Consider the following 26,884-nt stretch of genomic DNA (forward strand, 5'->3'; position numbering starts at 1 on the left):
AGCAAAAGAAATATAAATAGATTTTCATTTTGAACTACTTAAAGAAGGTTACGTTAGTTTACGCCATCAATTCGGGATGGATTCAAGCGAGAAATGTGTTCATTATCTTGTATACAATACATTACGAAAACCATTTTGCACATGAATCCATTAGTCTTGAGTGTTTATCTTCCACTTGCCGTTGTTTTAAACAGCAGCATGGGGATAAACACCCAAGACTAACAGCTTTATGGAGAAAGGTACGTTTTTTCAATCTATGTATAAGTGACATGATATGCTAAATCTAGATTTGCAAGAATGATGTCAGGAGCATTGATATACCCTGTATAATGCAAGTATGCCGATCACTCTTGAAAAATCCATGCTGTGACTGCAGTACAATTGCATTCCTGTCCAGATGGTACTGCATTAGTTCCTTAATCAGTGATTCCATTATTTTCCCTGGAACAGATGTTAAGCTAACAGGTTTTTAATTACTCATGTCACCTTTTGATCTTCCTTTATGAAATGAGGATATATTTGTACTTCTCCTGTCTGTAGGGATCTCCCTTGAATCCAAGGATGCTCTCATACCTATGGCTTAAAGGCTTGCTTATCTCCTTTGCTGCCTCTCTTAATATGATTGTATATATCCCATCCACCCCAGGTGCCTCTTTTACGTTCAGCTTCAACAATTCCTCTTCTACTTGCCTTTCATAATCAAAATGTCATTTAGCTCTCCACTGTTAACCTTCTGGCATCCCTTCCCCTAAAGAATTCCTCATGCATGAATGTAGATTTAAAATACCTATTCAATTTGTCAGCTACCTGAGCAGGTCACTGACATCAAGTGATTCAATGATGTCAATTCATTGAAGTGATGACAATGTGATTCAATCGCTTTCTTCTACTATTAACATAAGCATAGTTCTTTGCTGCTTTTCTTTACATTCTTTGCCAGAGACTTCTCATAATCTGCCTCAGTGTGCCTAACCTCCTTTGTGACTTGCTTACAGACTGGTCTTTGTATCCCCCCCAAGTTGGCAGTTTTCCAACCCACCTAACACTGCCTAGATATCAGCAAATATTCTAGAACCCTTTCTATTTAAGTGTGTCCATCCTTGCAGTAGTAGTCTCTTCTATTAACAAGCACCAAGCATGCTGAGAAAAATCCTACCCTATGAGCCTGGGCAGATTTGCAGACACTGAAATTTAGCCCTAACTGGCAACTTTTTTTCTAACATTACTTTGTACTTGTTCAGTCAGTCCATAGATTTCCTACTTACAATATCATTACTGCAAAGTGTGCAACAATATCATCATTTGTACCCTTAAAAGATATTTGCTCTATGTCATCCCATTGTATAAGGCAATGGTCAGGTCACATCTTAAGTACTGCATACAGGTCTTGAGGCCTCATTTTACGAAGGATGTAGGGCTGCAGGAACGAGTACAGAGAAGGGCAATAAGACTGGTAAGGGAAATAAAAGTGTACACTTACCAAGAAAGGCTTCAATTTTGCAAATATCATTGTTTGGAGACAAGGCACCAATGAGGTGATCTGACGTGTTTAACATTTTAAATGGCTTGAGCAAACTAGGCGCTGATGGCTTTCTTCCTCTTGGTCAGACTGTGCACACAAGGGGGCATTAATTCAAAGAACACCCGGACTAACTATCGGAGGTATTGGTAATTTTTTTTGGCTGATGCCGTATAAGCTTGCTTTCTTGCATCATTTGCTAGTACTATACTAATAGTCACATGGCAATTAAATATCTAATAATGGTAGCATATGCTGGTTACATGATAATGAAAACTGGACTAAAAAAAAAAAAAACAAAATACCAAAAACTTTACTCCCAAATTTCCTGAGATGGGGATTATAATGAATATATGGTAGATAGGCATACATAAGCAAATTATATTTCTCCATTTAGGTAATATACAATAAATGCTTCCCTAAATTTTCTTCTCAAAATTGAGGGCAAAAAATATTCATTAAAGAGTAAATGAATAATTAAAATGCCACCACTACTGATTCATATTAAACAATTCATGAAAAACAAATTCACACTAGGTATAAAATTTTCATTAATTATACCAATTACCATACCCATTGATATATAATAAATTTGTAGTAGAAAGAACTTTATGATGTTTTAACCTTTCTAGCATCTGTTTGCAATATGACATTTTCATATATAATTTGTGATTAGCTGCCCAACTGTCTTCATTTCTCCTTTTAATCCCTTGTTGTTTGCCAACTTTAGCAAGATTTTTTGTTTTGTTTAATTTTTGTTTTTTTTCAACAATGGTATACAAAGCATTTTGTTCTGTCCTGGATGAACCCGAAGCATCTTCTATGGAAACAATTGGAATTTTTGTAATGCCATTAGTACGTTCATCATTTTGCTTATCACAGAAAGCTGCATGATTCTTACTGTTTGCAATGTGTAAGGCTGAGAATTTCTGCATATCACTACTTATTTTTAGAATTCCTTTTATCTGAGTAGGATAAACAAATACTTCAGCACTATGAAGCACATCAGAAGAAGAAATTACTGTGGGCTCCTCTTGAAACCTAACCTGCTTTTTCTTGGTGACTAACACTGGATTCTTTAACTGCTTATCTTGCTTTTCATCTGCAGAATCTAGAATAAAGTGGAAAGTTTCAAAATCAAACCACTGTAATAGGTCTGAATATAAACAATCTAATTTAAAACAGCCATGTTTACCATAAATACCTTAAGTATGACATATCATTTTAGTAAAATATAACTAAATACTAAATTATTATTATTATGGCAACATAACCAATCAGCCACTGTTTATTAAAATGATGATGCAATAGATATGAATAGCATAACTACTGATGATCTTGTTCAGGCTGCTGACTGAATAAATATTCTGCATCTACATTCGCTTTTAAAGAAGTTTTTAAAATTGGGAATACCAGAAAAACACAATGAGTTAAAATTGGGAGCTAAATGATTTTGTGATAAAATATAAACAAGTGGAGATCAATTGTTGAAGATAAAAATAAATAATGCACCTGAAGTTAATGATTGTATCCAATTATATTAAAAGAAATAGCAAAAGAGGCAAAGTAAATTCATAGCCATAATAATGGGAGCACCCTTGGACTCAGGAGAGGTCCTCATGGATTTGAGGTATGAAAATGTCTACCTAATTCACAAATGGGATCAAAAAGTGATATGAGTAATTACAGATGTGTGAACTTGACTGCCATTCCATTGAAGATGATGGACTCTCTGGTTAAAGACAGGAATGCACTTACACAGTAATAACAGTGTAGTGTGTTAAGGGGTGGTCTTCTCTGACTAATCTGATTGGATATATGATGCAGTAACAAAGGAATTAGATACAAGAAATAACTTTGAAATCCTTAAAAGTTGTTGATGGTATTAAGTTTAATGACACAAGGATTATTAAGGCCAAATTGTGTCAGTTCATAGTCATATGAAAGACTGTCATAAATGGAGCAGTGTAGCATTAAAGAAAGTGCTACTGCTATGGTATTGATGTTTTAGGGTACAAGGGCAACTGAGGCCAAAATATGGAGGTTGACTACCCTCGGGCATCCTCCCCATAGGTTAACATGGGAAACTTGTGAGCATTTATTTCTCTGGAACTACGGCCTGTGGAAAAATTTGGACAACTCTACCGCATTCTGCATCACCTTCTATCCCGCAGATTATATTTTTACTTTTGCATTAAACCTATAAAGTTGCAAATGTCAGAACATCCCCCCCCCCCACACACACACACTCTATGGGAAAATTGTGATAGGCATCTGGGCTCAAGTTTTACTGAATCATCATACTGCTATTAATCACATACCAATAGAATCATTGTTCTGCTCATGATTTCATGATCTACAGGACTGTGTAGGATGACTGCTGTTAATCCAGAAACCTTGTTTTACCAGACTTGCCAAACATGACAGATTCCAAAGCTGAGCTTCAGATGTATCCAGTAGTCTGGTTAACAAGGACAAATAGACACTTTCTCCTTGAAGAACTTGATGATGATTCCAATAATGGCCGTCACTTGTTCTCCAAGAAAAAGACTAGAACGGCCTGCTTGCTCTGGCATAGAATTACCAACACCTAAAGAGACATGGAAAATCTCCAACTGAACAAGAACTTCCTATTGAAGAAGACCAGCAATGACTTAAACTCTCTGGACAGGCAGAGTTATAGCAGCTGTCAGATCCCAGATAATTCAGATCTGGATGTGTATGGAGAGGGTACTGCTGGATCTCCACAACCAGAACGAGAAAATAAATGCCACACTAGAAGCTCAAGCCAAGACTACAGAGCAATCAAATGAAATGCTACAAGTCCATTGTTCTTATGCCCAGGCACTGAGGAATATTAATCTTACAGAACCAGCACCACCAACAACCAAGCCAAAGCCCAACATAGTTGTACTTAGACCAACAGAAGTCTCTTCCCAAACCACAAGTGAAGCTATAAAGGAAGCCATGACGAAGCATCTAAATTCAAAAATGAAAAACTTCAAGGTGAATTATGTAAGAAAAACCAGTAGTGTTGGTATTATTGCTGAGATGGCCACAAAAGCTGATGCTCAGGCCTTGCGTCAAAACTCTGCTATCACGGAACGTGCTCTGCAGGCTAAAACCCCCAAAGCCAGAGGCCCACCCATACTTATCTTTGACATCCCTAAGGAAACCACTAGAGAGGAGCTAATTGAAGAGTTCTCTCACCAGAACCACGAACATATTACCATTGAAGTCATGCATATGGGATTTCTACCTAAGTATACCACAAAACCTACATCCAAACAAGGCACAAACTACTGGGTCATTGAACTGTCAATTGTGGGTCTCAACAACAATCTGGAATCATATCACAATCCAAACCAGGATCTATATAGGATGGTCATTTCACAGATACTGGGAACGTCTTACAGTTCCCAAGTGCTTTCACTGTCTCAAGTTTGGGCACACAACACACTTGCTCTCAAACTGCATTGAGCAAGTATGTTTCATTCCCACAGTGCTGAATGTGGCCACTCATATGAGTGCCAAAAGAAAAAAAGTCTTCCATCTGTGCAAACTGCAAGGCAAACAAGATGGACCATTCCCACTCTACATGTGACCCAAAATGCCACATCTATCTTTATACCAAGAATTATTACCAACAAAAGACTGATTATAGTAGCACAAACTAACTGCAACCTTGACAAGGAAATCATATTTGTTTAATTCAATGCCCAACTTCTGGCTGATTAACTCAAGAAAAAACTAGAAGAAAGCACTGACATGTGCCTGCTACAGGAGCCACAGAAGGATATTCCATATCATTCAAAATAGTGGTCTGATCGAGACTCCCCAAAGGCAGAAACAGTTAATTACAGTGACGAAAATATACTCCCTCTGTTCTATACTTGCAGCTTGTGCCCACATCACCTGCAGTTTGGACACTTACTAACTGATATCCATCCACACCAGACTGGGAGATGACATTAAGCCTGTCATTCACTATCTTCAAAATGTTTCAAATGTCTCAACGAAGCTTGGACCACATCTCCTCCTCTCTGGTTCACTTGGTGGATCCAGCACTAATAATTGTGAACATCAATAGATATGCCTTGAAGCAAGCAGATTGGGATCTTTCTGTGCCCTTCACCTACTTTCCACCATCTAACTCCTGAGGATGTTGTTGTTGTAGGTGTGAACGAAACTTGTTTGTTTGTTATTTGGATTTTTAGGAGCATTAGCAACTAAGGCCATATTGCTCCGGGAATATGTGGTCATTCCCTGACCTTTCCGCATTCTCTGTATTTGGTGGTGACGCACTCGAACCCCGGTCTAATCAAGAAGTGACTGAGCACTGCTGCTCCTTCCCACCTGGCTATGGAGGCACACGAATGAAACTTAACGACACAAGTGCAGTTAAAGCCCAAACACGTCTCTCTGTGATCCACTTGTAAATCTCATTACGAGAAGCATGTAAATGTTCATTAAATGCGATCATAAAGTTTGATCTGTCTGAGGTAAAAAGTTCTGCAAAATTTTCTGTATTTCCTAGAAGCTGTTGCTGCACCGGAGGGCCCTCCATGTTTGAAAGACTCTGAAAAGTGCTAGACCTGATATCTGAGTAACAGGGAGAGTTGTTGTTGTTGATAGGGTTTTCAGTGCAATGGCTATTTAAGCCATATTGCACTTATGAAAGTGGTTCGTACCGCCTGTGTTGGTTGCTGTAGAAGCAGTTATGTAATCCTATTCATTTTAGGAAGGAGAAAAATTCCGAGATTTGATTTTTCGCCTATGATGTGGCTAAGCGACTTTTCCAGAAAACTGAATGATACTAGATTATTATACAAAGTACATTCCAAGTGTTTGGAATGTACTTTGTATAATAATGCTGTCACATATCACTCCCAGCCAAATATATGTTTGGCTGTGAGTGGTATGTGGCAGTGATTATACTGAGGAGGATCATTTCCTGACAAATGGAACAGATGGGTTAAATGAGTATGCCCGATTTGGGAAGCCCAAAATTTTGGTACAGGTTTAATTTGAAGGAGCTTATTATGAATTTGTGCTTGCCTTTGAAGTTGTTTTTTGTTATTTGGTTTTTAGGAGCATTAGCAACTAAGGCCATATTGCTCCGGGGATATGCGGAGGTCATTCCCTGACCTTTCCGCATCCTCTGTATTTGGTAGGCATAAGCTTGAACCCCAGTCTAATCAAGAAGCGTGTGCTATGCACTGATGCTCTTGCCCACCGGGCTACGGAAGCACCTTGCCATTGAAGTGTTCATAGCCTTTTACATACACTTCGAATATTCATTTTATAATCTGTGAACGGTAATAGGAAATTCACTGAGACTGTGAGTGTTTGGCAGCATCATCTCTGACTTCATTTCCAGGTATTCCAGTATGGTTTGGGATAGAGCAGTAAACAACCTTTAGCTGATGCTCTCTGAGACATATCAACTCTGTTCTGATGAGATTTATTAACGGATGAGTAGGTGGGGAACAGTTCCTAATAAGGAACTTTGCGAGTCTGTGTATATTATGCTCATTTGGATTGACAGATATAGAAAATATCTGTCAATCTATAAAATGTTTTCTAGAGCATGCTTTATTCAATGGTGTAACTATTACATCCTGTGGGAAGAGAGAGAAAAATGGAAGTATCAGGGAGTATCGATGCACTCTCGGACTTTGATCCATCAGTATATATTTTAGAGAAGTTGGGATAACAATGAGTATGTGCAATGTGTAGCTGTTGGATGTTAACGTCTGATTGAAAGTGTTTTTCCCATTGGTGGAAAAAATTGTCACAAGATGGCATGATGAATAGGGTTACCAACTTTTGGTAACCCTAGTCACCAGGCCAATCATGCCTAGGATCAGCCAATTTTGGAATATCGACCTTAAAATCGGGATTTTTTTTTTCATTAGTACATCTAATTACAAAATACCTTGTAATATTAACATATGTAAATGTCCTTTCTTCGTTATTACACATATATATAGGTATTAGCATTAGTAGAGGCATATGATGAAAGAAAGCAGACGTGCAGCATCAGCCATTTCACCCCTCCGTTCGTTCGAAATACCTGTCCAGCTGAGCATTAAATTTATTTAGGCTATCAACTTCCACAACAAGGGATGGAAGTCTGTTCCACCAACCAACTACCCGCTGGCTAAAGGCAAATTTCCGCACGTCTATCCTACATCTGTCTTTCCTCAATCTGAATTTATGCCCTCTCAGGTGATTATTCTGAGCAAGAGGAAGAATCCCATCAGCACTGAGCATGTCAAACCATTCAAGGCTTTATACACTTCTATCAGATCACCTCGCTGGTGCCTAGTCTCCAGACACTGTAATTTGCAAAACTTAAGCATTTCTTCGTAAGAGCAACCCTTTGTTCCATTCACTAATCTTGTTGCTGGAACGAGTACTCTCTGTACTCATTCCAGCAGCTCTACATCCTTCTTGAATACTGTATACAGATCTGGAGGCCTTATTTTAAGAAGGATGCAGAGCTGTTGAAACAAGTACAGAGAAGGGCAACAAGATTAGTTGATAGCCTTCTTCTTCACTGCTGAAGAAGAAGGCTGGAGCCTTTGAAAGCTACGGAATTTTATCGCTTTTAACTTAGTATATTTTAATGCATTTTTAATCTTGTGTTTTAATACTTTTAATATTGTAATACGTATATATTAATTTTGTAAATACAGGTTATTGTAAATATAGTTATCGGGAATTTGTTGTGTTTTATTTTATTTTATTTTATCTTATTTTATTTTATTTTATTTTATTTTATGAAAGGTTGGTGAAAAAACGCTAAGAACGTGTAATAAGATTAGTGAATGGAACAATGGGTTGCTCTTACGAAGAAAGGCTTAAGTTTTGCAGATTACAGTGTCAGGAGGCTAGACACCTGCGAGGTGTATAAAGCCTTGAATGGTTTGAGCATGCTCAATGCTGATGAGATTCTTCCTCTTGCTCAGAATAATCACCTGAGAGGGCATAAATTCAAATTGAAGAAAGACAAATGTAGGATAGATGTGAGGAAGTTTGCCTTTAGCCAGTGGGTAGTTGTTTGGTGGAACAGACTTCCATCTTTTGTTGTGGAAGTTGATAGCCTAAATAAATTCAAGGCTGAGCTGGACAGGTATTTGGAATGAACGGAGAGGTGAAATGGGAGCGTTTTTTTTTTTTTTTTTGGCTGATGCTGCATAAGCTTGCTTTCTTGCATCGTATGCCTCTACTAATGCTAATACTAATTTGAGGCAAAGGATATTTTAATCTTGACGAGACAGATTATTTTATAATTTGCTGTTTGAGGAAGAGTCTTGTGATGGTGGAAAATTAAGTAAACAAAGACTCACTGTTCTGTTATGTTGCAATTGGTAAGTTTTTCAAGCCAAGATGTTTTAAAGAAGTTAACCAACTTCCCAGTAATTATGAGGCCAATAAAAGTGTTTGGCTTATGGTCAAAATTTTTCAGTCTTGGTTATCAAAAGTGGACAGAAGAATTGCTTCATAAAAAACGGAACACTTTGATGATTCTAGATCATTGTACAGCACAATCTGCCGAGACACTTAAGTAGACAAATATATGGCTGTTGTTTTTACCTCCCACCAGTTTTATGTAGTTACTGGATTAAGGCATTATTTATAACCTCTCAAGAGATCATATAGAACCTGCCTGATAAGGTACTTGCTCTGCAACAATGAAGGAGGGAACAATTTGCAGCCAAACTGGAATGTCTCGGATGCTATCCGTATTCTTGTTGTTGCTTGGGACGGTATTGCATCAAGTGTAATAATCAATTGATTCAGAAAGAGTGGCTTTGGAGAGAATAGCACTGAAAAAATGGTCCAGGAGATGATGAATGTGTTAGCAACATTGAGAAATGGGGGGAGGAGTTTGAAGGGGCATATGGATTTTGTTGGAGAATTTGAAGAGTTTGTGAAGGTGGATGATAAAGTTGCTACCACAGCAATGCCAATACCAGAGGAGCTGCTGAGTACCAAGCAAAATGATGATGTTTTTGTTACCAGCGACAGAAAAAGTGAAGAAAACATATACTGCCATTTAAAATGATGCCCAAAATGCATTTAGCACAACAGAGAATGTGTAGGCCTGCAGTAATGATGATAAAGAAACAACTACTGTATTTAATAATGTCTGTGCCATAGTTAAAAATGCATTATAGGACAACAGCACAAACAACATTGGATTATTTCTTTTTATTAAATTAATTTATTAAAAAGTTAATGATTTGTATGTCTCCTTTTATAATAAGATTGTACTTCTTTTTACTCTGATACTAAAATATTCTATATATCAAAATATATACTCTACAATATTTTCATTTCCCTTAATTGCTTTTCTCTTAGTTTATCTTACAAATAAAATAAAATCTTTAAAAAAATGTGTCATTCCTATTACTGTATTGTTAGACAAGGCTTCGTTTTTATTATTTTATTTTATTAATTTAAATCAATTTTTTTTTCATTTATTTTTGTTATCATTATTATTTATTATTATACGTAGATATATATAGTATGAACCCAAAAAAAAAAAAAAAACCCAGCAAAATCTTTACACTTTTGGGGGACCTTGTTACACCAAACCTCATTAATACAAAACATGAAAATTTAGGTACCTTGAACTTTGTATGAATGGGCTACAACTGTATAAAACGTTGCGAACTGTGGATCGTAAAGTACTGACTAATTAGGATGGATTGCCCGGCTTTGGATCTTTGTTGCATAGTTCAGTAATAACATCTTTCTCCTCCTGATATTTTGAGTAGTTTCATGGGCTTCAACAAACAAACTTTGTACTGGGGATTTCTGAAAGCACCTAGAGCTGTCCTAAGAGCCGAATGTTGAATAGGATTGAGACGAGATAAAGCACTCTCTCCCTAGCAGAATCGATGTTTGTTTGATTTGGATTTTATTGGCGCATTAGCATCAAAAGCTATAATGCGCCAAGACCAAGCAGAATCGAAGACAGGTGCACCTATCCTGGCGTGATCTGATTTTGTATCTATATAAGTGAAGCAAGTAATGATCTGCTCCCCAGGTTATGGCTGATAATATTCTGAGTATGTACAGTTCTTTTTTTGACAAGCAATTCGGAGATGTTCAATGTGCTTTTGGTAGATTAACTTGCTGTCAAAAATTAAGCCTAGTAGATGAATACTATTAGCTATTGGAAGAGGATGTTTATCCAAGTGGATGAGTTTAGGTTCAGGATGTATTTTAAGTCTGGTACAGAAGTGAATGGCAGATTTCTGGTTGGATAGTCTATAACCATTCTGTGTCATCCATGTCTGTATGCAATTAATTGATATTTGCAGTTGTCGCTCAGTGTAGTTTGTGTTTTTAGAATGACAGGAAATTGTGAGATTGTTGGTGTAAAGGTATGAATCCACAGTTTTTGGAATGAGTTTAAAAAGAATTATATGTTCATATGTTTAATTATACGAACAAAGTGGCACTGAGAATAGATCCTTGTGGGAAGAAGAATGATCTCCAGATCATTCTTTTGGACAAAATTTTTAGAGAGGATTGCTCGATAATGAACATGAAAGGATCTTTCATGTTCCTTTCATGCCAAGAGAATGTAGATCCTTTAAAATGCCGAAACACCAAGTGGTGTCAAAGGCTTTCTCAATGTCAAGACAGACTATGACGAAATGTTCCTTTTTGATGAATGCATTTCTGATGTTTGCTTCAACTTTAATCATGAGATACAATGATGATTGATTTTTTTCGGAATCCAAATTGATTGTTGTTAATCAAGTTTTGGGACTCAATGTACAGAGTGAGACAGTGATGTATCATTTTCTTGAGGGTTTTGCTCAGACAGCTGGTAAAAGATACTGGTCTTTATGGGTTTTGAAATTGCCAGTACATAAGAAAGACGCCAGGAAATTGTTCACAGAAGATTTGATTGAAAAACATCAGCAATGAAACAGTGATCTTTGACCAAAATTTGTGGAGCATTAGATAGTATATCCAATCAGGGCAAGCATCACTGTTTCTAGAGCTGGCAAGATATTGCTGCAGTTCAAGCATGGTAAATAGTTGATTATAAGGCAATGCACAAGTGTCAATGAAATTCAGTCCAGACTTTTCTGTTATGGTTTTAATTTTTTGAAATGATTGATCATAAGCATTTGAAGAAAATAACTGAGAAAATACAATTCCCAGTGCATTTGATATTTCTGTAGAAGTAGAGAGCTCCTATCCATTCCAGTTCAGTAGTGGGGTGGATAAAGAAGGAAATTTACCATTTAAATATTTTATTTTTCTCCAGATCAGTTTGATATCATGAGCTTTTGCTCTAAGACGTTTATAATTAATAAGATTGGAGGTAGTTGGATGTTTGTGGAATAGATTCCATGCTTTGTTTTCTCTCTTTTTTTTTTTTTTTTTTTGCATCGTTGCAATCTTAATTCTGCCAGTAATTTATTTTTCATCCATTTTTTTACTTGATATTTCAGAGAATTGCAGCAGATGCAGCTGTCAGAATTTGATCTGTGATGTGCTCAGTAACACTGTTAATGGAATAGGACTGGATGATATAGTTGTCAAATGAGATGTGCTTTCTGTATTTTGTCCAGTCAGCCTGTGAAAATTTCCATTTAACTGGATTTTCTGTTGGGAAGGAACAGGATATTTAAATTTTGCACAATAACTGGTAACGGTCGCTGTATAAGGAATGTTAGAGTTACCCAATCTATACTTGGAAAGAGGATTGTAGAGCAAATACTTAACAAATACTTAGCAAATACTGAATTACTTAACAAGTACAGGTCACTGTTGAAAAAGAGCCATGAATTAGGGTTGAATTTGAAAGTGTCTGCAATTCTGCCCAGACACGATAGGAGGGATTATATGATGAGAGCCCTGTCGATCAATTCGGCCCTGGAAAGATTGTGCAAGGCTCAAGGGGTAGAATTTTTTTCAGCCTGGTCTGTACTTGTTAACAGGAGTGACTGCTTCTACAGGGATGGGTTACAATTAAAGAGAAAGGGTGCAAGAATCTTTGCTGATGCTATCGAGGCAGTGTTAGGTGGGTCGGAAAACTGCTAGATTGGGGGGATACAAGGACTAATAGATTAACAGTAGCCACTGGCAGAGGTGAAAGTGATTCTTGCACTGCTTCTATTGGAATGAGCAGCGGCCTGGAAAATAAGATGCAGGATATTTCAGAGACTGCTGGGAATCATTGGGGTACAAGTAAACACATGGGTTGTGTTAGGGTATCTAAGAAAAAGAACAGGTGCATGTATACTTGCGTGTACACCAATGCTAGGAGTTTAGTAAATAAATTTGATGAATTTGAGGTATTGCTCAAAACATCAAAGGCAGATATTGTTGGGATTTCAGAGACATGGTGTCACACAGATATAAGGAATGCAGAACTGGAATTTGGGGAGTACAATGTCTACAGAAAGGATAGAATGGGCTACAACTGCTCCTCCCTTCCTATCCTCTAGATAGGAAGGTAGGAGGGTCACAAAGGAGGATCAAAAGCTGACACAAGTAATTATAGACCTGTGAGTTTAACTTCTGTTCCCGGAAAATTAATGGAGGCACTGGTTAAAGAAGCACTGCAGGATCATCTAGACAAGACTTCAGTTATAGCTCGGACACAGCATGGTTTTGTAAAGGGGAAGTCTTGCCTGACAAATTTGATTGGATACTATGATGCAGTCACAAAAGAACTGGATGCAGGGAATAACTTTGATATTATATACTTGGATCTTAGAAAGGCTTTTGATACTGTTGCACATGGAAGACTGCTGCATAAATTGGAGCAGTGTGGCATTGGAGGAAAATTGCTGCTTTGGATAAAGGGGTGGTTGAGGCAGAGAAGACAGAGAGTGGTAATCAATGGACACTGCTCATCGTGGACTAATGTTATTAGTGGAGTCCCTCAGGGTTCAGTATTGGGTCCATTATTGTTTTCTGTATTTATAAATGATATTGATGATGGTATATCAAGCTTAATGTCCAAGTTTGCAGACGATACGAAGGTTGGCAGGGTTGTCAAGGACACTACTGACACTATGCTGCTGCAACAGGATCTGGAAAAGTTGAGCAGATGGGCTGAGAGGTGGCAAATGAAGTTTAACATTGACAAATGTAAAGTACTACATATGGGAAACAGCAACCCCAGAGAAACGTATCAACTCTGTGGTACTACACTGACAGTGGTAGAGAATGAAAAGGACCTGGGGGTGGTTGTGCAGGCAGATATGAAGTTCTCTGAGCAGTGCAGACGGGCAGCAAGAGTAGCTCGTGGTGTATTGTCAATGATATATAGGAATTTTTCTAGCAGGGATAAGGAGGTGATTATTCCCTTGTATAAGGCAATGGTCAGACCACACCTTGAGTACTGTATACAGGCCTGGAGTCCTCATTTCAAGAAGGATGTAGAGCTGCTGGAACGAGTACAGAGAAGGGCAACAAGAGTAGTGAATGGAACAAAGGGGTGCTCTTACGAAGAAAGGCTTAAGTTTTGCAAATTACAGTGTCTGGAGACTAGGCACCAGCGAGGTGATCTGATAAAGAGGTGTATAAAGCCTTGAATGGTTTGAGCATGCTCAATGCTGATGGGATTCTCCCTCTTGCTCAGAATAATCAGTTGAGAGGGCATAAATTCAAATTGAGGAAAGACAGATGTAGAATAGATGTGCGGAAATTTGCCTTTAGCCAGCGGGTGGTTGGTTAGTGGAACAGACTTCCATCCCTTGTTGTGGAAGTTGATAGCCTAAATAAGTTTAAGGCTCAGCTGGACAGATATTGTACCTGGGGAACAGTAAACCCAAAATAACATACACTTGAGGGAATTGAACTAAAGCCAGTAGTGGAGGGAAGGGACTTGGGTGTTACGATACAATCAGACCCAAAGTTCTCCGAGCATTGTAGCCAGGTTGCAAGGAAGGCTCACGGTGTCCTATCGATCATTTATTAAACAATTGCTAGTAGAGATAAGGAGATCATAATCCCATTATATGAGGCTACTGTAAGACCACACTTGGAATACTGTGTTCAAGTATGGAGACTGCACCTAAACAAAGACGGATAACTCGCCTGGTGAGAATGGCAAAAGGGCGTCCATATGAGGAAAGACTAAATATGTGGGTTGCAGAGCATGGAAACAAGGCACCTTAGAGAAGACTTGACTGAGATGTTTAACACTCTGAGAGGCATATGTAAAATGAATGAGGATGAAATTTTAATGGTTATAAATGATTCTAGAACTAGAGGCCATAATTTCACGTTACGGTGGGAAATGTTTAGACTGGATTGCAGGAAGTTTTATTTTAGCCAGCAAGTCATAAATTACTGGAATAAGTTACTTACGTGGGTGGTAGAGGCTGATAGCTTGGGGAAATTCAAAGGTCAACTGGATTACTTACGGGAGGATGGAAACACACAGGTTGTCCATTTTCTTTTCTCTTATTATTTATTTCTTTTTTAATTTTCTTCTTATCATTATTTTATTTTAATTTTTTTAATATTTTTTGGCTAATGCAGCATAAGGCTTCCTTGCACCATATGACCATTGCTACTACTAATACTAAATACTAATTTTAGAAAGGCCAAAACAACTAAATGACACCATGTGAGTGGATACATTGTTTTCTCTAAAGATCCAGTTGAATAAGGTCAACAGAGAGTTCATATCTTTCTCACTCAGATTTTGCAGCATGATGTAGAAAATGCCATCCAGGCAATGCTAGAAGACTTATGCAAGTTTGAATTCTATTAACTTAAAAGGTTGACTATTTTGACTATTGGGATAAACAATTTGTCAACAGTTGACAAATTGTTATCCCCTCCACTGAAGAATCAGCTTGATGATGACCATTCAAAGCCTGAATTCTTTCCAAATTAACCTAGAATATCTTTGTTAATGATGCTGGAAAATTTAATCCAATGTTCTTGCTTGTTCTTCCGTCTGATTTGTCATGCTTTGGCTTTGAGTTTCTTATAATTCACTAAGTATTAGCAGTAGAAAATTTGCGAAACTGATTCTAGGCTTCCTTGTTTTATCTTCTCTAATCTTATTGATTTCAAAAGGGCACAGTCTATTTCACCAATGATTACAAAGTTGCCTAAATGATCTTGATTTTGGCACTGATATAGCAGCAGCATCTAATATATGGTTATGATATGTACAGTTACATCTTCAATAGAAGAGGACTGAATTAGTCGATCATCAAGATGGATGTGTTTTGCGTCATTATTCCATTCTACTTTACCGAAGTTCTTAGTGATGCGATTTGAAAACTTGAGGGTTTGATTGAGTTTGTATTTTAGAAATAACAGGAAAGTGACAACTGTTCTATGCATCACTCAATACTGACCATTCCATACTTGGGTATACAGAAGGAGAACGTACTGATAAATCTAGAGCAGATGGAGTACCTGCCGGGAGATGAATATACGTGTGTGACCCAATGTTCAATAAAGTGAGTTGGTAGTCATCCAGCAAAGATTCTATTAGCCTACCTCTAGCATCTAGGTGAGAACATTCCCACAATGGGGATGTTCATATTTTCGATTTGAATGGCAATTCAGATCTCCTAAAATACTTGATATTACATTATCAAGTATTAGTATGAACAAGTGAAAAGTTTGGAGGGATATAAATTGAGACAAGGGTCAAAGCGATTCCAATGGTGATGCATATAGCCACTATTTCTAAGTTTGGAGAGGATTATGTCTGGCTGGGATACTGGATTTCACGAATATTGCAACTTCTCCACAAGCTGGTGTTTCTGTGCCTCTGTTGAGTCTGTAGATGGTATAGTTTCTTGCCTTAGGAAATACCCAGGGGGTTTAGGTAAGTTTCCTGTAGGCAGACACTAACAGATTCATACTGATCAACTAGATCTGCTAGCTCAACAATTTCTAGTCCAAGCCTTGGAATTCCATTGCATTGTGTTCTAGACTTGATTGTTGTTTGATATATTAGATTTTTGTCAGTCTTATTTTGTCCTATTTTTCTTTGGGAAAAGAGGGCGACCCTCATCAGCATCACCTTCGGTATGTAGTATCGGTATTGCATCAGTTTTGTCTGTTTCTTTATCTATTTCCATGTTAGTGGAATTCAATTCCCTTGTTCCCATCAAAACAAAGCAGCTGAATTCCACTTTGGTTTGGTTAGTTCTGGTGAAGCTGGAACTAACCAAACCTGGCTCTTTGGCAAGAGCTATTGTAATTAAAGTAGTAGTAGAAAATGCACCCATCCACATGCTCCAAGAATTTCTAGTTCTCCCTTGAATTTATTCAACCTATCCACTTCCACAACAGATGGAAGCCTGTACCAACAATCAACCACCTGAAGGCAAACTACCACACATCTATCCTGCAAACATACTTCCTCAACTTGAATTTATGCCCCTTCATGTGTGTAGTCTCAACAAGTGGAAGAATACCATTAACATTCAGCTTACTCAATCCATTCAAGGCTTTAAACACTTCAATCAGATCTCCCTGCAGGTGACTAGTCTCGAGATGAAGACTTTCTAGGTAAGAGAACTCTTTAGTTTCCTTCACAAATCTGGTTGCCCTTCTCAGAACCCATTACAGCAGATTTACATTTCTCCAGACGTGAGGTACCCAGACCTGTATACAGTCCTCAAGATATGGCATTATACAAAGGGATAATCACCTCCTTATTCTTGCTAGCAAAGTTTCTGTATATCATTGACAAAACACCAGAGCTGTCCTGGCAGCATGTCTGACTGCACAATTACCCCAGATCTTTTTTATTCTCCACTACCCATAAATTATTATTCTGCACATGGGGTTACTGCTACCCACGTGCAGTACCTTGCATTTGTTAATGTTTGGGTTTGGGTTTTATTGGCGCATCAGCAACTGAGGCTATAATGCGACATTTGTTAATGTTAAACTTCAACTGCCATTTCTCAGCCCACTGATCCAATTTCCCTACATCTTGTTGCAGTAGCTCATCCTGAAGACCGTTGTTAACCACCTTGCCTATCATATGCAAACCTAGACATTAAACCTAGACATCAGGCCTTTGCAGCCGAGTGGTCAGGAGTGGGAGTGCAGTAGCATGTGCTCTTTGAGTAGACTGAGGTTCAAGCCCCTGACTGTTAAATATGGTAAATCTGTCAATCTGCACTGGACCAGCACAGCAGATTATGGTCCATTTCCCTCAACATTTTGTTGAGGAGGCTCCCATCTTGCAGTGGGTTGATAATGGCTGCAGTTACCTATTTTTTTTTTTTTTTTTTTTACCTACATCAATATTACTGATAAATATTGAAAACAATAATAATAAACAACACTGAACCCTGGGGGACTCCACTGACATCATTAGTCCACAAAGAGCAGTGGCCATTGATAAGGTATTGCCCTCTGTGGATGCTGTCTTCTTCCACTTTGTGAATCTGTCTTGTTCTACTTAACCATCCCCTTATCCATAGCAGTAACTTGCACTTAATGTCACATTAATCTAGTTTGTACAAGTCTTTTATGCGCAACAGTATCAAAAGCATTCTCGAAATCGAAGTATGTGATATCAAAATTATTTTTTGCATCCAGTTCCTTTGTGACCACATCGTATTATCCAGTCAAATTGGTCAGGCAAGATTTCCCCTTAAAAACCTACACACTGTGTCTGAACTATAACTGCAGCCTTGTCTAGATGATCCTACAATGCTTCTTTAACCAGCGACTTCATTATTTTTCATGGAACAGAAGTTAAACTAACATGTCTGTAATTACTTATCTCACCCTTTGATTCCCTTTTGTGAACTGGGGATACATTTCCACATCTCCAGTTCATGGGTACCTTCCCCAAGTCCAAGAATGCTCTCATAATTATGGCTAAAGGTTTGCTTAACTCCTTCGCTGCCTCCATTAAAATAACTGGATAGATTCCATCCACCCAAGGTGGCTTTTTTATGTCCATCCTCAACAATTTCTCCTCCACTTTCCTTTCGGTTATCACAAAGTCATTTAGCTCATTGTTATAGTTTGATGAACTCCTGATTTGTATGAAGATGCAAAATTCCTATTTAGTTTGGCTGCAACCTGACCAGGGGTATCAACAATTAATCTACAGATGCCTAGTAGCCCAATGTGATTCAAATCCTTCCTTCTACTATTTTCTGATGGGAAATGACCAAGGATTTTAAGTTTGAAGTTGGTGGTATGTCATTATTGATCAGACCATCCAAACTGCAATATTGCTAGAGCTAACAAAGCTGACCAGTGCTTATTTTGGTTTTAGCATTAGCATTAGTAGAGGCATTTGATGCAAGAAAGCAAGCTTATGCAGCATCAGCCAAAAAAATAAAATAAAATAAAATAAAATAAAAATAAATAAATAATAAATAAAAAAATAACCACTTCCACTTCACCCCTCTGTTCGTTCGAAATACCTGTCCAGCTGAGCCTTAAACTTATTTTGGCTATCAACTTCCACGACAAGGGATGGAAGTATGTTCCACCAACCAACCACCCGCTGGCTAAAGGCAAATTTCCTCACGTCTATCCTACATCTGTCTTTCCTCAATTTGAATTTATGCCCTCTCAAGTGATTTTTCTGAGCTAGAGGAAGAATCCCATCAGCATTGAGCATGCTCAAACCATTCAAGGCTTTATACACCTCAATCAGATCACCTCGCTGGTGCCTAGTCTCCAGACACTGTCATTTTCAAAACTTAAGCCGTTCTTCGTAAGAGCATCCCTTTGTGCCATTCACCAATCTTGTTGCCCTTCTCTGTACTTGTTCCAGCATCCCTACATCCTTCTTGAAATGAGGCCTCCAGACCTGTATACAGTACTCTAGGTGTGGCCTGACCATTGCCTTATACAAGGGAATAATCACCTCCTTATCACTGCTAGAAAAATTTCTTTATATCATCGACAATACACCATGAGCTACTCTTGCAGCCCGTCTGCACTGCTCATAAAACTTCATATCTGCCTGCACAACCACCCCCAGGTCCCTTTCATTCTCTACCACTGTCAGTGTAGTACCACAGAGTTGATACGTTGCTCTGGGGTTGCTGTTTCCCATATGTAGTACTTTACATTTGTCAATGTTAAACTTCATTTGCCACCTCTCAGCCCATCTGCTCAACCTTTCCAGATCCTGTTGCAGTAGCATAGTAGTAGTAGTAGTAGTGGCATGTGATGCAAGAAAGCAAATGTATGAGCTTATGCAGTATCAGCCAAAAGGAAAAAAAAAAAAAAAAAATCACACCATTCCCTCCAAATGCCTGTCCAGTTCCTCCTTAAATTTATTCAACCTATCAACTTCCACAAGGACAGATGGAAGCCCGTTCCAGCAATTAACCACCCGCTGGCTAAAGGCAAATTTCCGCACATCTATTCTACATCTGTCTTTTCTTAATTTGAATTTATGCCCCCTTATGTTCGTAATCTGAACAAGTGGAAGGATCCCATCAGAATTCAGCGTGCTCAATCCATTCAAGGCCTTATATACCTCAATCAGATCACTGCGCAGGTGCCTAGTCTCCAGCCACTGCAATTTGCAGAACTTAAGCCTCTCTTGGTAAGAGGATCCCTTCATTCCCCTCACCAATCTTGTTGCCCTTCTCTGTACCCGCTCAAGTAAATCTACATCCTTCCTAAAATGAGGTCTCCAGACCTGTACGCAGTACTCAAGGTGTGGCCTGACCATTGCCTTATACAAAGGGATAATCACCTCCTTTTCCCTGCTAGCAAAATTCCTATATATCATTGACAAAACCCCATGACTTGCCCTGGCAACCTGTCTGCATTGCTCAGAGAACTTCATATCTGACTGCACAATTACTCCCAGATCTTTTTCATTTTCTACCACTTTAAGTGTAGTACCACACAGTTGGTACGTTTCTCTGGGGTTATTTCTACCCATATGCAGTACTTTGCATTTGTTAAGGTTAAACTTCAGTTGCCACTTCTTAGCCCATCTGCCCAAATTATCTAGATCATGTTGCAGTAGCAGACTGCCATTACTGTCATTAACAACCCTGCCAACCTTTGTATCATCTGCAAACTTCGACATTAAGCCTGATATACCTTCATCAATATCATTGATAAATATACAAAACAACAGTGGACCTAACACCGAACCCTGTGGGAATCCACTAATAACATTAGTCCAAGAAGAGCAGCACCCATTGATTACCACCCTCTGTCTTCTTGCACTTAACCATCCTTTTATCCATTGTAGCAACTTACCCTTAATAGCATTCTGCTCCAATTTGTACAATCATCTTCCATGCGCAACAGCGTCAAAAGCTTTCCTGAAATCCAAATATATGATATCAAAATTGTTTTTTGCATCCAGTTCCTTTGTAACAACATCATAATATCCTATAAAATTTGTCAGACAAGACTTTCCCTTAAAAAACCCATGCTGTGTCTGAATTATTGCAGCAGTCTTGTCTAGATGATCCTGCAATGTATCTTTAACCAGCGACTCCATTATTTTACCCGGAACAGAAGTTAAACTAACTGGTCTGTAATTACTCGTGTCACTCTTCAATCCCCCATTGTGAATTGGGGATACATTTGCACATCTCCAGTCCGTGGGAAACTCCCCTGAGTCCAAGGATGCTCTCATAATTATGGCTAAGGGTTTACTTAGTTGCTTTGCCGCCTCCTTTAATATAACTGGATAGATCCCATCCACCCCAGGTGCTTTTCTTACGTTTAACTTCAACAATTTCTCTTCCACTTTGCTCTCAGTTATTACAAGATCATTAAGCACCCTGCTACAATTTGATAACCTTCTGCCATTTTCAAACCTTAATAATTCCTCACGTGTGAATGTAGATGCAAAATACTCATTCAGTTTGTTTGCTATCTGAGCAGGATCATCAACAGTTGAACCATCGATGTCTAGTGGACTAATCAGATTCATCCCCTTCATTTTAGAGTTTATATAAGTAAAGAAATCCTTGCTGTTTTTCTTAGCATCTTTTCCCAAGGATTTCTCGTAATCTGCCTTCACCTGCCGAACCTCCTTTGTGACCTGATTACAGATTAACTTATATCTGCCATAGGGTTCTGAGTCGCTTGATAATTTATACGCATCCCATGCATTTTTCTTCTCTGTTACGAGTCTCATTAGTTCATTTGACAACCATTTAGGCCTAAACCTTGAACAATACTTCTTAATAGGTATGAAACTTTTAGTAGCTTCGACGATTAATTCCTTGAATGCTTCCCACTTAGAATTTACTGTTGGTAACAGTCAGTTGATCCCACTGTTCAGAATTTAAAAACTGTCGGAGACCACTGTACTCGCTTTTACGGACGCGAAAACCCTTTCCTTTACCCCTGATGGTAATTAAATCTTTAAGTAAATCCCACGGCAGTACACTGTGATCACTGCCACCTAGTGGTTCTTTTATCTGCAAATTCCTAATACATGAATGATCACTGCTGATAACCAGATCAAGAGTATTACTTTCTCTGGTTGCCTCTCGAACATGCTGCTGCAGAAAACAATCATCCAATAAATCCACAAAAGTCTGAATAGTGTCAGTAGTGTCTTTGACAACCCTGCCAACCTTCGTATCGTCTGCAAACTTGGACATTAAGCTTGATATACCATCATCAATATCATTTATAAATACAGAAAACAATAATGGACCCAATACTGAACCCTGAGGGACTCTACTAATAACATTAGTCCACAATGAGCAGTGTCCATTGATTACCACTCTCTGTCTTCTCCACCTCAACCACACCTTTATCCATAGCAGCAATTTGCCTCCAATGCCACACTGCTCCAATTTGTGCAGCAGTCTTCCATGTGCAACAGTATCAAAAGCCTTTCTAAGATCCAAGTATATAATATCAAAGTTATTCCCTGCATCATAGTATCCAATCAAATTGGTCAGGCAAGACTTCCCCGTAAAAAAACCATGCTGTGTCTGAGCTATAACTGAAGTCTTGTCTAGATGATCCTGCAGTGCTTCTTTAACCAGTGCCTCCATTAATTTTCCGGGAACAGAAGTTAAACTAACAGGTCTATAATTACTTGTGTCGCCTTTTGATCCTCCTTTGTGAATTTTGGTCACGTTTGCACATCTCCAGTCCATGGGTACTTCCCCTGAGTCCAAGGAAGCTCTCATAATTATGGCTAAGGGTTTGCTTACTTCCTTTGCTGCCTCCTTTAATATAACTGGATAGATCCCATCCACCCCAGGTTCCTTTCTTGTATTTATCTTCAACAATTTATCCTCCGCTTTACTCTCAGTTATTACAAGATTCTCTAGCTTACTGCCAGAGTGGAATACACCTCTGGCATTTCCCTCGCTGAATAACTCCTCATGTGTGAATGTCGATGCAAAATATTCATTTAGTTTGTTAGCTACCTGAGCAGGATCATCAACAGTTGACCCATCAATATCAAGTGGACCAATCTGATTCATCCCATTCCTTCTAGAGTTTACATAAGTAAAGAACTCTTTGCTGTTTTTCTTTGCATCCCTTGCCAAAGATATCTCGTAATCTGCCTTCGCCTGCCTAACCTCCTTTGTAACTTGGTTACAGATCAACTTGTATCTATCATAGGCTTCTGTGTCACGTGTTAATTTGTATGTATCCCATGCATTTTTCTTCTCTGCCATATGTCTCATTAGTTCATCTGACATCCACTTAGGCCTAAACCCTGAACAATATTTCTTAGTTGGTATGTAAAGCCTAGTAGATTCCAAGATAAGTTCTTTGAATGCTTCCCATTTTGAATTTGCTGTTGCTAACATCATCAGTTGGTCCCATTGTATAGAATGTAAATACTGTTTCAGTCCATCGTAGTCGCCTTTACGAAAGCAATAACCCTTCCCTTTACCCCTAATGGTAGTTACCTCTTTGAGTAAATCCCACTTCAGCACACTGTGATCACTGCCACCTAGTGGTTCATTTACCTGCAGATTCTTAATGCATGAAGAATCACTACTGATAATCAAATCAAGAGTATTACTCCGTCTAGTTGCCTCCCGAACATGCTGATGTAGAAAACAATCATCCAATAAATCCACAAAAGCCTTGCTAGTGTGTGAGTGACCAGCCCTCAAATTCCAGTCAAATATCTGGGAAATTAAAATCCCCCATTATAAGACTCTCTGATTTACTGGCCCACTCTATTTCCCTGTACAATTTCGTATTATACTCATCAGAGTCATTAGGTCTATAGCACACTCCTACTCTCAATTTTGATCTCCCAATGCTTATGTCACACCAAACTTGACTCGAAACTGCACTGTCCAGCAATGTCGACTGGCTGCACTTCCTTGTATTTTATGTATTTCTTAACTAATAGCATAACCCCTCCTCCCTTCCTATCCTGTCTATCCCTTCTGTAGACATTGTACTCCCCAAATTCCAGTTCTGCATTCCTTATATCTGTGTGACACCACGTCTCTGAAATCCCCACAACATCTGCCTTTGATGATGTTTTGAGTAATACCTCAAATTCATCAAATTTATTTACTAAACTCCTAGCATTGGTGTACATGCAAGTATACATGCACCTGTTCTTTTTCTTAGCTACCCTAACACAACCCATGTGTTTACTTGTACCCCAATGATTCCCAGCAGTCTCTGAAATATCCTGTATCTTATTTTCCAGGCTGCGACTCATTCCAATAGAAGCAGTGCAAGAATCACTTTCACCTCTGCCAGTGGCTACTGTTAATCTATTAGTCCTTGTATCCCCCAACTAGCAGTTTTCCGACCCACCTAACACTGCCTCGATAGCATCAGCAAACATTCTTGCACCCTTTGTATTTAAGAGTATCCCATCCCTGTAGAAGCAGAAGCAGTCTCTCCTGTTAACAAGTACAGACCAGGCTGAAAAAAATTCTACCCCTTGAGCCTTGCACAATCTTTCCAGGGCCGAATTGATCGACAGGGTTCTCATCATATACTCCTTCCTATCGTGTCTGGGCAGAATCGCAGACACTTTCAAATTCAACCCTAATTCAAGGCTTTTTTCAACAGTGACCTGTACTTGTTAAGTAATTCCGCCGGTCTCCTACTCTTAATATCATTAGTGCCAACTTGTACAACTATATCACCTTTTGGTTTTGCTGCACCAGATTTTTGGCAGCCTTGACTGGAAAGGACTTACACACACTTAAATTATTATGGGAAATACAAAACTGTATGCCATTTATTTATTTTGGCATTTTTCTTCATGGACTACTTTTTTGTCCATTGGTATAGTGACTGAATAGCATCACCACACAAAGCAGCTGCCATTTTGATTTTCTACTCACTTCGGAACTTTGGATCTACTCAGTGGATCCAAAGTTCTGGGCCTTCCAAGAAAAATGATGATCTTGGTATCTATCGACAGTCCTCTTCATATACTATTATGCACATAATTAAAAAAAATTTTTTTTTGACATCTGCATCAATAGTTATGACAATCGTTTACTTCCCCCATTCGATAGTATTGTCGTACCTGCCCACTCATTTTCTGCTGAATGGAAAATTATTTTAAGTATTATCTAGTTTAGCATCTTTGAAAACCCTCCTAATATAAATCCCAGCATGATCAGCCAATTATTTTCCGAGATATTAGCATTTAAAGTCTTTCCCCTTCTTTCAGACTAATTCTGACTGGTTTAGATGTTATACAAGAAACATACACTTGTATCTGGCAGATAAATCATTTTCTGTTAGAATAAATAGATTCCAACATAATTCAGAAATGACATACCCATTTTTAAAATGGCAGATAGGGATGTGACAGGAGATTACTACTTAATAGGCACCTCCATAGCCAGGTGGGCAGGAGCAGCAGTCTTCAGTGGTTCGGGGTTCGAGCCTGCGACCACCAAATACGGAGAATGCAGAAAGGTCAGGAAATGATCACATATTCCCGGAGCAATATGGCCTTAGCTGCTAATGCCCCGAAAAACCAAATAACAACAACAACTGCTGCTTAATATACGTAAGTGTATTAATATAGTGTAGTACTGACAATTAATTAATTAAATTTATTGATCTTATTAATTTAAAATATGCCCCAGACTAGAGCAGCAAAGCAATGGGCACGAAGCGGAAGGAGTGCTGTGACTCGGAGGAGAACTGAGGGGGGGCTGATTCTCCAACATATCACAGCCTCAAAAAAATGTGCAACTTGTGAAATGTTTGCCAAACTCTCTGGAACAGAACATGATCTAGCCAAGGAGCATGTCTTTGTGTGTGCCAGGTGCAGAGAATGTCTAGAAATTAGAGGTCAACTCAGCGTTCTGATGGGCATCTATGAGAGCTTGAGGTGTAGGTTAGATACCCTCGAAGAAATTAATATGAGCGGCCCATCAAGCTTTCAGCTGCCCAACTCAATGCCAGAGCTCACTCCTGGGCCTCAGGCAACACAGCGGCAATCTCCAAGGCAGAATGCGCTGGTCCCACAGGAGTTTGTTATTGTTGGTGACTCTATTGTTGGTGGGAGACGAGGAATATAATGTGTAAAAAGGATAGATGGAATAGGACCAGGGTATGTCTGCCAGGGTCAAAAGTTGATGACATTGTAAAGCATATATCATCTTTTAAGGGCACAAAGAGTGATACTGTTGTACACATTGGCACCAATGACATTAAGAGTAGGAGATCTGCAGATTTACTTAACATGTACAGGTCAATGTTGCAAAAAAGTCATGAGTTAGGGTTAAATTTGAAAGTCTCTCCAATTCTGCCCAGACACGATAGGACAGAGTAGATGATGAGAGCTTTGTCAATGAATTCGGCGCTGGTGGAAATGTGCAAGGCTCAAGGGGTAGAATTTTTTTCAGTGTGGTCTGTGCTTGTTAACAGGAGAGACTGCTTCTACAGGGATGAGATACACTTAAATAGAAAGGGTGCAAATTTGCTCATGCTATCGAGGCAGTGTTAGGTGGGTCGGAAAACTGCTAGCTTGGGGGATTCGCAGACTAAAAGGTTAAAAGTAGCCGCAGGCAGAGTTGAAAGTGATTCTTGCACTACTTCTATTAGAATAAGCAGTGGCACGGAGCGAGGGGTGTTGGGGGTTTCAGGGACTGATGGCAGTCATCGTGAAACAGGTAGGTATATGGGATGTGTTAGGGTAACTAAGAATAAGAATAGGTACATGTATACTTGCATGTATACCAATGCTAGAAGTATAGTAAATAAATTTGATGAATTTGAAGTGTTGGTCAAGACTTCAAAAGTGAATATTGTTGGGATAGCAGAACTGGAATTTGGGGAGTACAATGTGTACAGAAAGGATAGACAGGACAGGAAGGAAGGAGGTGTTATGCTGTTAATTAAGAAAAATAAAATCAAAAGAAGTGCATCCAGTTGATATAGATGAACGGTGTTGAGCAGTCTGGT

The 26,884-nt window shown here is 38.7% G+C and overlaps 1 protein-coding gene across 1 annotated transcript in view; it reads right to left on the bottom strand.

Annotated features, from left to right (window-relative positions):
• Positions 1-2,070: 2,070 nt before the first annotated feature.
• The window catches only part of LOC150087104 (uncharacterized), a 367,036-nt gene continuing 342,222 nt past the window's right edge, over positions 2,071-26,884 (bottom strand). The window contains exon 8 of the mRNA XM_090372376.1: positions 2,071-2,630. Within this exon, the coding sequence (XP_090228502.1) occupies positions 2,071-2,630 (560 nt within the window). The remainder of the gene's footprint in view (positions 2,631-26,884) is intronic.

Source organism: Mastigoproctus giganteus, chromosome 4 (assembly GCF_048544385.1).
Source record: "Mastigoproctus giganteus isolate SK-2022 chromosome 4, ASM4854438v1, whole genome shotgun sequence".
Taxonomy (NCBI): domain Eukaryota; kingdom Metazoa; phylum Arthropoda; class Arachnida; order Uropygi; family Thelyphonidae; genus Mastigoproctus; species Mastigoproctus giganteus.